The sequence below is a fragment of the Sinohyriopsis cumingii genome, chromosome 6 (assembly GCF_028554795.1).
Source record: "Sinohyriopsis cumingii isolate HCF-2022 chromosome 6, ASM2855479v2, whole genome shotgun sequence".
Classification (NCBI taxonomy): Eukaryota; Metazoa; Mollusca; class Bivalvia; order Unionida; family Unionidae; genus Sinohyriopsis; species Sinohyriopsis cumingii.
In genome coordinates this window covers 65170521-65186223 of record NC_142966.1, presented here as the reverse complement: position 1 = coordinate 65186223, position 15703 = coordinate 65170521, and the positions used below count along the sequence as shown (strand labels likewise).

Here is a 15703-nt window from a genome sequence, read left to right as displayed (position 1 = left end):
TTTGAAGAAGAAACCAATATTTGCCATAAAATAAGTTTGTTTGATAATATTACTCAGTCAAAATATGAGCACACATTCAGTGCTCTTTGTTGCTGAGGCAAACCTGAATGCATGGTGATTTATCTTTTTAAACTTGGTGAGGTAGTGGATGTATTTTTAACATAGTTTGATTGGTAATAATTGAAACATTTTACTTCAGACATTGGGTTTTGTCATGTTATACTGTACTTAATGCAGAGGATCAAATCTGAATAAAAATAAAGTGTTTTCTCTGCAGAAAATACAGTTACCCTTTAAAGAGTGGACAATCGTAATATTTCCATTAGTGACCATTTCAGTACATTTCACCGTGTTTGCTCTTCTTTTCATGTTGCAGAATCTACAGAGACTAGAGACGTTGCACACATTAGTTGACAAGTTGTTTTTGCTGTGCAAGTCCAATTTGACTATAAAGCACTGGATGAAGAGTGAAGCTTTTGGGGAGAGAATGATAACCATAGCTACAAATGTCTGTGATATCAGTGTTGATATTTTTGCAGCAGATGCGGAAGAAGAGATTGAACATGGATGGGCAATTTTATCCCAGATTCTATCTTGTGATGAGAATGATGGTAAGGGAAACTTTGCAAGGTCCTCAGTTCCTTATTGTGGAAATGAACTGTAAATCTTCACTTAGTGCATGCAAACATGCATTCATGCATGCACAAACTTGCATGCACACATGTGCATAGACATGCACACACATACATGCATGTACACATATGCAAATGTACACCCCACCCTCCACTGAGAACCGAATGCTACACATACACTGAACCAAAAAAATTATATCATTGAATATATGCTGAACTTGCTTCACACACACAGAGAACCAAACAAATTCTGTGATTGAGTAATGCTGAACTTATTTATATTTTTTAATAGATGATCAAGTGACTATCAGTCTGTTGCAGTACCTTGTTCTGTTACTGCACCTTCCTTCTTGCCATGCCATCCCATGTTTCCTTGTTTTATCAATCATCTGTATTTAATATAATATTCTGTTAAATTGGATTGATAAATGTAAATATTAAGACTATGCCCGATGTTGTATTTGATTCCTTGACTATCATTTGGCAAATATTATGGTATTTGCATGCAATCTTTAAAAGGTTATTAGTAAAAAGCATTACTTATTAATCAGACTTTATAGTAGTGCCAGAGATGAGAACATTTGTATCAGTTTTAAATTTGCTGAGCATTTCTGGTATGTTGTATTTACTTTCTACTGCTTTTTTAAGAGCTTTCCGTTTTTTGAAGTAAAATGTAAAAGTAGAATGGGATAATTTGGTCACTCCCTCTTGGCATACATGGGTATTACCACCAATGAATGGGCCAAGAGAACCTTTTCCCTTTCAGAAAAAATGATTTTAGTTATTTAGAAACATTAAGATTTGCAACCTTGAAACTCTGCAAGATTTTTCTATTATCTTTCATATATTCAAGTAATCTGTTCCATTTTATTGTGTTAATGTTTCTCTGGTAAAAGTAGCAATGAATGATTTGTGATTGATTCCTAAGTTACACATTGCTCCATGGGAAAGGGTCGGGGCACCTTTCATGTATAAATTGTTGATGACATAGATTTGTTCTTTGCTGATGATTTTCTGTTTAATCTTGGAATGAGTGAACAGAGTGCTAATGTGGGTATGTGAGACAGCTTGTCAGTAGCTACCTGTGGATTATTGGTTCTTGTTATGGTTTTCCTGGGTTCTTCCTCCACCAGTTATACTGGCAGCCATGTATAGCATATCATGCACTGAAAAATGGCATTAAACCCTAGACAAATAAACAACTAAACATTGGTATCCCTTTGTTATGGCAGTGGCTCAGACTGCTGTGTTGTCCATCATGTTAAGATCTGAAATTATATTTTTTTGAATATCTTATATCCTTCACAGTCTTCTGTATCAGTTGCATTATTCAGCTGAAACCTTGTTGTAGTTTTATCAATTGCCTAAAGCTTGTACCCTGATTTTCAAGATTTCCTGACTTATCTTTGTAAGCAGAAATATGCTTCATCATAACGATATTCACAGATTAGATGCTGCATTCACTTGTTATTGGTGGACTGTTCCCCAGATTTTGATTATTGGTTGAGGCCACTATTTAGCAGAATTCAAAGCATTGAGTAGGAAAGCTGACTCTTTTATAGTAAAAGTCACATGGGTCATGTATGTGCATTTATTCATTTGAAGTTCAATATAAATTGTTCTTTTAAAATTTAACACTAATTTTCTTGAACCAGAGTCTGTTCATTCCTGATTATTTAATGCTCTGTACCTTAACTGCCATCAAGATCTTCCAGACGAAAATTATGGATCTCTATGGTCTTTTATAATGGTGGCCTTGTACTAAACTTGGGTCAAGAAAAGAGTACTTCGAGTGGAATTGTCACATTATAGCATAGTATGAATTTGTTTATCAGTATGCATAGCTTTCATTGTGACATGACAGTGTGCGACAATCAATCTGGATTGTACTTGATCACACCGTTAGGTTCATTTCATCCAGAAAATGTCTGCGTACTGTAACATTGATTTTGCCCTGTGCACTTCTTGGGGCGTCTAAATAATAACCTTCCAAAGGAATGTGGATGTATAAGAATCCAAATGAAGTGAATACTTGCCACTTAAATGTATGTAGAATCAAATTCTAAAAATTGACACCCATTACTGAAATAATCGGTGTTGAATGTGTACATGACTTGTGTGACTTTTACTATAGATTAGTATAAATTTAAGTGAATACCTTAATTTATTTTCAGTACCCTTGCTGTCAACAGACTGCATGCAGAGGATTTTGTCATGTATCCATAACTCCCTGCTGAGGCTAAGTGTAGACAAAATGGTGGACAGGACAGACAGGGCTGTCAAATTTGTGTCACAGGTGGCCAGCAGCTTCTTCTGTAATTTCAAGGTGAGATCGATATAAACATTGGACACTCATGTCAGGACCTAAGTTTACAATTCATTAATCAGACACAAGTTTCCCTAACAAATCTTAAAGTCTATGACCTTATAAGTGTGCAGTGTATGTGTGTAATTTCATAAATGTAGAACAAGATAATATGAAATAAATTTGAACAACCTTGGATGAATAAATTGTCCTATATTTTGACTGAGTATTTATTCAAAGATATTTATAATTCCCTTCTTGGTAAAGTTTGACTTTCAGCATAACTTTTAGTGTTGAATTGGATTTGAAATGGTGAAAATATGACTGGTTTAAGATATTTTCGAGTTTAAATCATACCTCAAGGGTTGCAAATAAGGCATAGAACAAGTTGGTGCTGGTTATTGGCAAGTCCTGGAATTGTGGCAGGTTCTCATTATGAATTCCAGTGCTATATAATGAAAGAGTTAAATGATATGTGTAGAAATCATACTACCTTGCCTCCATTCATCATGTGATAGTGTTCTTGCTGTTGAGTAGTGAACAATTTATTAAACCCTGAAAGTTTAAGCCATAAAGTTTTGCATTAGGGATATACTGGATGATTTTATGCCAGAAATTGTCACAGTTTGGCAGGTTTTCCAGACTACAGACTGGAAAAACAATCAGCAGGTTTATGTCAGGAGTTGACCTGGACCAGGACCTCGGCTGGCATTTTTATTCCCAGCGCCTTAAAATCTTTCAGACCATTTTAAACTTTGGTCTCTACTTCTGTCCTGATTCTACACTAAAATGTCTGTTGAAAATGTCATGACATGACATCTGTTTGAATAAATTGAATAAATTAATATTAAGTGATAAAAGAAACTACTATTTATACTTACGGCAAATGGTAAAGACCTAGATCTGCCATCACTTGTGCCAGCAGATCTGGATCTGTGCAGTTTGTTAGGAGTCATCAGTAGAACAAAAAGGATATACCCTGATCTGCTGGCATATTATGCATTGGCAGATAAGAGTCTGTTTAGCTTAAAGTTGGACTCGGCTTATAGGCAAGTATGTATAGTATTAAAGTTAGTCAGATTTGTATCTTAATCTCTATATCTTAGCTACAGCGCTAAATTAAATTCCACATCTATAGTGGCAGATACTCTGGTTCAAGTTCTGACTTGTGAATTTGAGTTGTAAGATTCAGGTCAGGCTTTTATTTCATCCAAATGTATTGCTAGATTTCTCACTTTAGTGTTTTAAATCTAGACTCAACTTCTGCTGGTAAATTCCATGTATGATTGGGTTAAATTTAAGTTGGACTGAAATTGAAACAATGAACTGCAATGCTTATAGGACACACAGATTGACAAGAAAATTGTAACAATTTGCAGCAGGGCATGACAGTGGAGCCTTGCCATGGACACAATTTTGGAATCATATATTCTATTTAGACTTACTTTGTCCAAATATTCCAACCGAATACTTTACAATGTGGTCCCATTTATAAGCATTCAGATCATCTCTATATTTTATATACTGAAACTTGGGCCAACAAAAACCAGAAAAAAAACTACATTAGAACCATTTTGTTTCTTTCAAAAGTGTCAGTTTTTATAAATTGTGATGATGAAAATTGATATCTGCAGACTATGCTGTATTCTGATAAAATTATTATGTTGATATTTTCATGTCTCAACAGGTTTAAAATAATATTTTATTGTTTAAATGTTTATATTCTGGAACTTATCACTACTGTTCTCTGCTTTCCTTAGGGCTGTTTGACTATTCCATCAGCAGAGGACCTCCTATTGATGCTATTTTCAGTCTCCCTTGGCAATCCCTACAATGTTACAGGTATGGACAAAAATTTAATAGTATACATTCTCACCATTAGATCATCTTAACTTCAGTCTCTTGTCGCTAAAGATTAGAATATGAAAATCTCGACTGGATCCAGAGTTTCCACTCCATAAACAGACAGGAAATCCAGAATAAATATGGTGGCTCTAATTCATTGCCTTATTATTCCATCAACTTTATGGTGCCTGCTCATTTGGATTCCATTTAACTGAATTGATGTTGTACACTCTTTGTACAGAAAATAACTCTATGGACTTGTTTCACTCAGTGTAGAAAATTAACTCAAATGACTTTGTACACTGAACTCTCTGGTGGCCTAGTTTTTAGAGCTACTGCCTTGGATGCGGGAGGTTGCAGGTTTGAACTCCAGCCGAGTTGTAGCAAAGACTTATAAAAATGGTACTAACAGCTGCCTCACTTGGAGCTCAGCATTAAGAGGTTTCTGTTAGGACTGGTTGGCCTGGTGTCAGGATAATGTGACTGGGTGGGACATTATGCTACATGTCTTTTGAATGATGTCCCAGTGCTAGACATCACTATGAATTGCCACACTGCAGACATGGTAGTGATATGAGTGAAAAATTGTTCAAGCTATGTTAAAAATCGGAATCACACACACACACACACACACACACACACACACTCTTTGTACAAAAAAATAACTGGACTTATTACACTCTCTGTAGAAAATTGAACTTAATGGACTTTGTTCAATCATTGTACAAAAATGAACTCAATGGACATTGTTCACTCTTTGTACAATTATTAAATCAATTGATTTTGTTCATGCTTTGTATGATAATGAACTCAATGGACTTAATACACTCTCTGTACACAAATTAATTTTTAAGGTTTTTTCTTTTGTGCTTTATACAGAATGTTTTTCTTGACAGGCCATGCATATGTAAGTGAAACTAAAATTGTTGGAGAGTATGTTTCTTTAACATTTTGCATTTTGCTCTAAAATTTGCTGAGTTTTGTGTTAATATCCTGACCTGTAAGGGTGGTGCCATTCAGTTTCATTTGATATCAACTCTTCTATCTTACAATAACAAACATGATGGAAGCAGGATTTAAGAGTAGCTGTGTCACATTTAGTATAATTTCAGTCCAAGATTATCAGTTATTAAACAATTTCTAGAGTAATTGATTGATTGTATGGTACTTTTTGTACCCAATATAGGCATTTTTGTATGCAGAAATGTTAATTACATGCTATGCATGTGTGAACATTTCGTGTAAATATGTGCAAATGAAGTTGAATGAAGTATATATGCAAGTTAGTTAATAGGAACATGATGCATGTGTATTAAAGGAACAGTATTGAGAAGTACTGAACCTCAAAATCTAATGACATGTTATGGGTTTTGTGTGAATATCTTGCAGTCCAATCCATACTACTGTCATTGTCTTTAAGAGTACTCTATCGGAAGTTTTTTTTGACCCATTGTGAAATATATGAATAATATAATTAATAACCCCTTTTTCTCAGAGGAAGGCCTTCACTCTGCTACCCAGGCCTGGCTGCTTGGGGTCAAGAACATTTTACAGTACACTGGGGGCTACATGCCCCAGGAGGGGGCAGTTTGCAAGATGGTAGCTACTCTCAAGGAAAAAGTGTCCACATCTGTGTCATCAGTACAACAGTAAGTTAAACTGCCAGAGAAAATTGTCACTGTAAGTTACAACATAATCAGAGATGAAACTTTAAATTTGCAAAAAAATTGATTCACTTTAATGGTAGGATAGTTATTCATTGTTTATACTGCAAACAAGTATACCGTCTGTACTCATAGGTTGAGTTCATCTGAAAACTGCACAGATCAAGGTCTGCCATTGCATAGAGCATTGACAGATCCAAGTCTGTGCAGTTTGTGAATAATTATTTCAATAAACAACATAGACCTTTTTAGCCCATTATGTGATAGCTGATTGGGTATGTCTTGTTTGCAGTTGGACTTGACTTATAAGTGTGTATAGATGCTTTTATGAAAATCATTTGGTGCCAGTAAGCATCTTTCACAATATTGCAATGATACACTATTGTAGTTTACAGCATTTGGGTTGCTTTGATTTGGTATTTTACAGCACAGCAAGACAATTGGGTTATTTAGTACAAAGGCAATTGGAGGAAAGTGCCTTGCCTAAGAACAAACCACAATTGCAAATCTGGATAAATCCAGTGGTAGGATTTGAACATGCTCTGTTTAAGTTGCTAATCTGGCATACTGACTATAAGTTTAATTCACAAAATTTGTAATGATACTACAACCATTTTGATTAGCAGTAATCATGCTAAATTGCTCTTCATTATACACGTTGACAATGAAGCCAAATCATTAATAAAATGTTGACACATAATGTACCAGTAAATACCGACACATAGTGTAGCAGTAAATGTTGACACATAATGTACCAGTAAATACCGACACATAGTGTAGCAGTAAATGTTGACACATAATGTATCAGTAAATACCGACACATAGTGTAGCAGTAAATGTTGACATATAATGTACCAGTAAATACCGACACATAGTGTAGCAGTAAATGTTGACACATAATGTACCAGTAAATACCGACACATAGTGTAGCAGTAAATGTTGACACATAATGTGCCAGTAAATACCGACACATAGTGTAGCAGTAAATGTTGACATATAATGTGCCAGTAAATGTTTTCAATATAGTGTTCCAGTAAATTTTGACATATTGTGTAACAGTAAATATTGATATGTAGCATATAAGGATATGTTGGCATATAATGTACAAGTAAATGTTGACACATAGTGTACCAGTAAATGTTGACATTTAGTGTATCACTAAATGTTGACACTTAGTGTACAGTAAATATTGCATAGCTGCCAAGTGTCCTGTTTTTTTTTCCATATTTGTCCTGTATTTTGAACCTGAATATGGGTGTACGTTTTTTTGTGCAAAAAATACGTTTTTTTATTTTAAAAATTATTTAAAAAATTCCTTGAGATTTTCAGTTTGGAACGGGCACTCGGTTTCATTCTGTTAAAAATGTATCACATGTATATAGGAATACAGTTCTACAATATGATTGGTTCATTTGAAATTGAGGCTACAATGCTTGTCTTTATCCGCCATATTGGATTTCGCAAAGAGTTACCGCTGTCACAGTATCTCATCTTTGTAATATTCAACTTCTAATCATGTTGAATAGGAAAGCAGAATATTCAGAATTTTCTCCAGGAAAGACAGGAAAACAGAACTGGAAAGACAATTGTGCCATCTTGTTTAGATTTGTGAAACCATCTAGTAAAGGAGAAAACTGTACGTTTTGCAAATTGTGTAATGTGATTTCGCTATTGGGCATGGAGTTGCCCATGACATACAAGAGCACAAAAAGCTAATGACATAACTTGCTGCTTCATCATACACAACTCAGCCTGAATTTACGACGTATATAAATATCAGAGAGAACCTTGATATAATTTGATCAAAATTTGGTTTATTAAATTTCTTTTGGAATTGTTCAGTTACTAGTGTTGCTGGCGATTTATTTCGCACATGTTTTCCAGACAGAAAAATCGCAAAGGATTACTCATATACTAGAACAAAAACAGTTCAATAAGAAAATTACACAGAATTGAAATCATCAATGAAAGTTGATACATTCAAATCGATAATGATAGGGAAAAAATAAGGTGTGGAAAAGGCTCCTATAAACAGCCTGTGTCTGAGTGTGTTGTACTCTTGCACCTTCTGAATGGGCACCTGAATGGAACATGGTACAACACATGCATTTTTGACATTAAATAATTATGTAAAGTACTGTCCTACTTTACTGATGGTTGTATATGTTGTAAAAAGTTACATATACATTAAAATTTAAAAAATCAGTATTTGTTCCTGAAAATAAGTATTTTTGTCTCAAGCAGTCAATATTTTTGTATTCGGGGGTTGGCAGCTATGATATTGACATTTAGTGTACCAGTAAATGTTGACATTTAGTGTATCAGTAATAGTGACATTTAGTGTACCAGTAAATATTGACACTTAGTGTACCAGTAAATGGATATAACACAGAAGAGCATAACTAATCAAAATGAATACTTGCATCGGCTGTCTTAAATATTTTTTAGGTTACAGAGTTATATGGAGGGAGTGAAGCAGTTGCTTGAGGCTGTATGTGAGATACTTCCTGCTGATGAAGACTGTAAACCCAACCCAGTCATCCAAACTCTCTGTGATGAATTATTTATCAAAACAGTGTACCCCCTGCCTAATCAGGTAACAAAACATCATTTAATTATTTTTGTTCCCTCTCCATCTTTTTCAAAAGTAGGGGACATAGTATGTTTCTGTCTGTCTTTCTGTCATTCCATCTCTCACACTTTCGTCAATTCTTCATATATGTTTCATGATCAAAATACATGTTAATTCATTCCACTGCCTCAAATCCATTGTGCCAGTGCTAAAAATGTGTTAGTGATGTCTTTTGGCTTGTTTCTGCAATAAAAATGGGAAACGTCTCAAGTTGGCATAGGTGGAATTCAGGCAGTAGTGGTATTCCTTTGGATAGAGGGATTGGCACCCAGATCCCATCAATCATGGGAGCTTTGTTCACTTTTCTTGACACCCCACTTCCCCAGTTCAGTCATTTCCTTGTGGTTGGTTTTCTTGCCTTATGAGTTTGAAGACACAAGCACCAGCTTCCTTCAAAGATTCAGCATCAATTGATCATCATGCAGCTTTCTATATATTAACTGAAATTGTCTTCTTGTCTCTATCTCCTCTTGCACTGTCATTGTCTTTGCACAGAAATCTCTTATAAATTGATCTTTTAAGGAGTCCTAGATGTCTGAGTAGTCTAAAGCATTCATCTTTACAGATCACCCATGGATTTCATCTCTAAAAGAAACCTTGCAATAGCTTCCCTTGGGTTGGTGGTAGTTCTCCACCAAATATGTTACTGGCCTCCTTGTATAAATACTGAAAAATGGTGTTAAACACCACATAACGAATTCTTAATAAATAATAAGATCAGCCTATTTCAAAGCAGTTTCTAAAACATGACAAGTTGCTGAATTTTTGCATTGCTTTGTAAGGCAAGTTCAAGACATAAGCATCAAAAGGACTTTTATTTTCATTGATAACTTTCATCACTTTTAACCCAGGTTTTTACAAGACACACTCCTATCTTTATATTGAAGTCCGGAAGTCAGTCTCATGTATGGCTTATATGCTAAGATGGGCAGTTCAACACTCATGCCATAGGTGTGTCACATCATTGCTGCGAAAACCATCACAAAGTCATCTTCAGATTATACCCATTATCTTTCACCTGTTTATTTCACAGTTAGATAGAAGAGGCCAGAAAACAGGCTGCCAAAAGAGGAAGCCTTGAGTTGGTCCAGTGTCCCAGGATATTGTATAGGGAGAAAACCTATTGTTTTGACCTAGCTTCTCTTTGCCTCTTAGGTCTTCTCGGTCTAACTGTGAACCCTCCTGCCATGCAGTGCTGGTTCACAAGATCCTCACAAATCACCCTCCAATCCTCAGTGGTGACTGAAACTTCAGATGCAGTGATAAAAGATTAGACTTATATGAGTTACCATCTCAGCAGATAAGATGATCTCCTCTAGTTCATGGCAGATTTCTTGGTGGAGTATTAATTTTCAAACTCCTTCAAAATAATTGGGATGGACCTCTCCAGGAGCACTGATTACACATTAGTCTCCAAGAGTTGAATGCTTTTGTGAATACCTTTTAGTTGTTGTCTGGAAAATCCATTCTCATTTCACCCTACACCTCAACTCTATTATTTGCATCAGAATGCAAGGGGGGTGTAACAGGGGAGTTAGAGACTGAGACCCCAGATTTGTGCCTTCTTTGGATTGTGATTTTCTCAGTGGTTGATGACAGATACACATCCATGTCTACCACATTCCAGGCAGGCTCCGTGTTCCATGGGAATCAGTAATTCATACTGAATGGTCCATTCACCCCTCATCGTTCTGTTGAATCTTATCTGTTGGGTTGACCTATTGTTGAACTTTTTATGAAGTGAACACAAAGGTCCTGACCTTTCTTTTATTGTCTCATATCATTAGCCTGGGCAGATGCATATGCATTCCCTGAACCCTGCTGATCCACAAAGTCTCACAGAAAGCAAGGAAATTGGGATGCCATCTAATGCATATTGCACCTCTGAAGTGCTAAAAAGTATTTATCATTGACATATTGATCTTAAATGCAGAGATACTGAGAAAGATCCAGCCTTCACTCTCTAACTGTGAATGTATCTTTTCCATATGAATCCTGCACATACGGTTCATATAAAGCAAGCCTTCTGAAAGTAATGCTCTTCAGAACAAGTGGTGGACATAATTATAAGAGATCCATCATCTTGAAAGCTAATGAGGGGAAATGGAGAGTTTTTCTCAGTGGTGCAAGTAGAAACAGCCTCAGTGCCACAAAACCTGACTTCTTAGTCAGGTTCTTTAAGAAGTTAGTTTACACCACAATCATGGGCTATCATTTAAGAATTTCAGACATGTGCTGGCATTGTTGAGGGGAGGTTGTACTCCATTAGAAAGACCTTTCTAACTTCTTGCAAATTTTGACTTGTCTTTTACTGAAAGCTGTCTTTTACTGAAAGCTTTGACCCTGTAACTGATATGGACTCCGACATGGTCAAAACCGCTGCCAAGAGCCTCCATAACTTCTCTTGTACAAACAAGCTGCCTAGTCCTTCTAGCTACAGCAGGCAAAATCAGTGAGATACATTCCTTCTACTGTCTTCATTTCTGCCATGATGAGGAATCAATCAATCCTTTGTCTTGAAATTGCCGTCTTTTTGATATGTTGTCCCAAGGGTGTTTACAGGACTTCCATCAGAGCTGTGAAGTGATACCCAAAATGAAGATCTCACTTGTTGTTAGTACTCGGAGAAGCAACAGAAGATCTTGGATATAATGCATTATCCATTCTATCTCAAAGGATATAACCCTGGACCAGTTGAAATTCTTATGTAGATAATTACACAAATTTAGGACAGTCACCATTAGCAGAGCACTTTAATGCAAATGCTTCATAACTTTTATTTAAAGCCTCACTGTGGATGTCAGAGGTGAACTTAACTACCTTTTACATCAGAAACCTTTCATCGCAAAGAGCTCAGAGTGATATGGGTAGCACAACAGGCTATATTCCCAAGTTGTTCAGAAACTATGTAATGTTTTCATTTATTCTAATTCTGCAGGATTTGCATTTTTCTCATCCATGTCCATGATCCATGCATAAACCATGTGCTAACCCTAGCCTGGGTTTCACATGACTTAAAGCGCCTTCATGTATGTAAGTAGATTGGAGACAGGGATAACTCTTCAGTAAGGGAATGTAATCCTTTCCTCCTTTTGCCAATTTCTCAATGTATTATTATTAGGTAATGTATTTGAAGAAGAAACCATTTTTTAGTCAAACATTTTTCTTTGCCAATACTTACCAAATCATAATATGGGCACACCCTAATTTGTCCTCCTCCCAGTTAATCGTTGAAAGTGCATGCACATTCTCTCCAGTAGTAACTAATGTGTTTGGTGTCAATCCATCTAAGGGGAGACCACTCTAGTCTGACTTCTTCCTAACAAGCAGACAACCTCATAGCACTTTTCTTACTAATATTATTCAAAGTCACAGTGAACGTTTTTTGAGCTTAGGAGGAATGGATTTGCTTGTTGTGTAAATACACCTGTTGTGTAATGGTTGGGTAAGTTTTAAGAAACAGTTTTGCAGATTTGTAGCTCTAATGGTCATAGACCAGAAAAGTTATGGAATGGTCTGTTGTTTACATACATGTTCACCTCATGGTGTTGTTGGACCTAAATGAAAATAGTGCTTCTTGGATATTGAATATGGCCATCTTGAAAATCATGATATTGATATTCCTTCTGATTGGATGGATGGACATATCAACATGGGGTTTTCACTCAAAGATTTTTTATGTTTAGTTTGTTCTACATGAAAAGGGTGCCAATCTGACATCCACTATGGATACAGTGTCAGTCATCTTGAAAATCTTGTTATTGCTGCTCCTCCTGCATGGATGGTTATATCAACATGGGTTTTTACTAAAAGTCTTCTTAAGGTGTCTGGTTGGTCCTAAGTGAAAATGATGTTGATCTGATGTCCAGTGTGACTGCCACAGCTACCATCTTACAATTTTTTTTATTAACACACCTGAAAAAATGGTTGTATTAGCATGACATTTTAACTAAAAGACTTCTTATAATGCCAAGCTCATCCTAAATAAAATAGGCACCAATTTGACATCCAGTATGGTTGATATGGCAGCCATCTTAAAAGTCATTCTGTCACAACTTAATTGAACAGAAAATCATATTGACACAAGGTTTTCCCCCAGAAACTTCTTATGAAATTCAGTTGGTCATAAATGAGAATGTTGCTGATCTGATATCCAATATGGCCACCACAGGAGTCAAGTTGAAAATCTTTTTATTGCTTCTCCTTCTGAATGCAAAGTCTGATCTTGAAAATAATGTAATTTCTTTTCCTCTCCAAATGGATGGCTATACCAAAATGGTATTTTCACCTGTAGACCTCTTATCATACCTAGTTGGTCCTAAATGAAAGTGGTACCAGTTGTGCATCCAATATGGCCACCATGATGGCTGTCTTAAAATTCGTATTGTCACTGCTTCCCTTGAATGGATGGTCATTATGACTGGATTTTCTCCAGGTTCTAAATCAAAATTGTGCCTGGCTTCAATATGGCTGCCAAAATGACTGTTTTAAAAATCCTGTTTTCTCTACTTCCTCTGAATGGATGATCATTATGACATGGGGTTCTCACCAAAAGACTTCTAATGTCCTAAACGAAAATGGTGCCAATCTGACATCCAGTACGTGTACCAAAGCAACTGATTTGAAAATTTCAGTGATTGTTTCAATTTCAGCAGTTAAAGAAATGGACATATCTTGAATTCTTGGAAATTGTTTTCACTTAGTAGAGTGCGAGTCCCTTTGAGAGAATCTCGTTTTTCTGATTTAAAAAAAAACAAACAATGCCAAGTTTCAGATTCCTATTACTATTTCAGTTATTGCCACAAAAATGACCAAAATTTGCATTTTTGAATCAGTGTGTGTTACATACCAAAACTAGGTTGCTATGATAAGCTTTCTGGAATTTATTCAACATTGCTACAGAAGCTGGGATATCATGTCAGCTCCTGCTAACTAAAAACTTTGATACATTTGGGCATAACTATAAAGTTAACGGAGTTCTAATTTAGAGTAAACATCTGGAGACAATATAGAAGTGTTCATTACAACATTTTGGAAAAATAAAAAATATGGTACACTGACCTATAGATTTTTCTTTGATTTATGTTCTTGTACTGTATCCTGCATATAATTCCCAGGTCCTGGAGTACTTGTGTGTGTCTGGAGAGTATTTGCTACCTCAGAATTTGAAGAGTTCTGGGACTCATTTCCCCAATCAAACCTTGTTCTCATCTCTGTACAACTGTAAGCTACTGCACTTATCAAGTGGATCCAATCCAGACACAGAGGAACCTGTGCTGAAAACTACCTCTTTGAATCTAGAGTGGACAGAAGACCGTCTTGCAACCTTGTTGTCGGCAGTCCTGGGTCGGACCATACTCGCTTACTGGATGGAGATTGACACATCAGTAAGTTGATTGGTTGTAAATTATTGATCACACCTGCTCATTATCATTGATGTATACAAATATGACATCACTTTTTCTTCAAAACGTTTTTAGGGTCCCACTTGTCAAAGATGGTGGTGTCTTATAGTAATCACATTTTTTCTGACTGTCCATTTGTTGAGAGTTGGATTTCTCAGTGTTTACATTGATGTGTAAGAGGAAGAAGTTTATATTCCCTATTTGTATAAAGTACTGATATACAGTAATACCTCGAACATTCATGAGGTTAGGTTCCAGAACCAGTCGCGGATCAGGAGGAATCGCGAATGTTTGGTACGAGTCACTAAAAATGCTAATAAATGCTTATTTCTAGGGTTTAAACCCTAAATATGACCCAAATCATGCTCATAAAGCACTTTAATTTCATTTAAAAGTTAGCTTAATACATTACCCTTAAAAAGAGAAATAAATGGTTGACGTAAAAATAGAGTACAGTATCACCTAATGGGTATTTACCACACTAGCGCATTTACAGTATGGTACATGTATGCTAATATTACCCCTATACTAATTCATTGGCTGCCGTTTTCTTTTGCACTCACAGTAAGGTAAAACCAAGTAATGAATGGGACTGTAAACTTAATGACTGATGTTGTCTTTGTCATTGTCAGGAAGGTAAACAAAGTAAACTTCATATGTCACAGAAGTCATATAACGAAGGTACAATTCAATAAAATAAAGAAAACATGTACGTAGAGGGTACCAATGAAAATTTTGCGAATCTGTGCATTCGCGAATCCAGAAGCGCGAATGCATGAGGTTTTACTGTATACGTTTGCCAAATCTGATGCACATGTTAATTAGTTCCTCAGTATAATAAAGATTCTGATACTCATTACAAGGCTTTTAGCACCAGACACTGACAATTCTCAGAATTGTATCCTTATGAATAAAAACAATTAAATGACAGTATTCAATTGATTCCAAAGAATTTTCTTACTAATGTGGTATGGTAAGGTTTCCCGAGACTGCTTTTTATCAGAGTTTAATTCTTGCCATTTTCAGAGTTATTGAGCACCGTATTGATGTTTTTTTTTTCCATTGCCACTACCCACAACATCAGCATCACATTGTTTTGCCTTTTTCTTCAAAAATGAAGAGATGAATACCCCCAACCTGCACCCACCACAAATGTTGTTTATTTAAAGGCAAGAACCCACTGTATAAGGGAGCAGGTCACTCCTTTTCTGAGTTTGAGT

General features: G+C 35.9%; 1 protein-coding gene across 1 annotated transcript in view; it reads left to right on the top strand.

Annotated features, from left to right (window-relative positions):
* Positions 1-15703, top strand: part of LOC149797107 (E3 ubiquitin-protein ligase listerin-like) — a 103716-nt gene that overhangs the window by 30281 nt on the left and 57732 nt on the right. The window contains exons 11-16 of the mRNA XM_089961775.1: positions 377-611; positions 2807-2958; positions 4698-4779; positions 6278-6431; positions 8895-9042; positions 14196-14465. Of these exons, the coding sequence (XP_089817901.1) occupies positions 377-611; positions 2807-2958; positions 4698-4779; positions 6278-6431; positions 8895-9042; positions 14196-14465 (1041 nt within the window). The remainder of the gene's footprint in view (positions 1-376; positions 612-2806; positions 2959-4697; positions 4780-6277; positions 6432-8894; positions 9043-14195; positions 14466-15703) is intronic.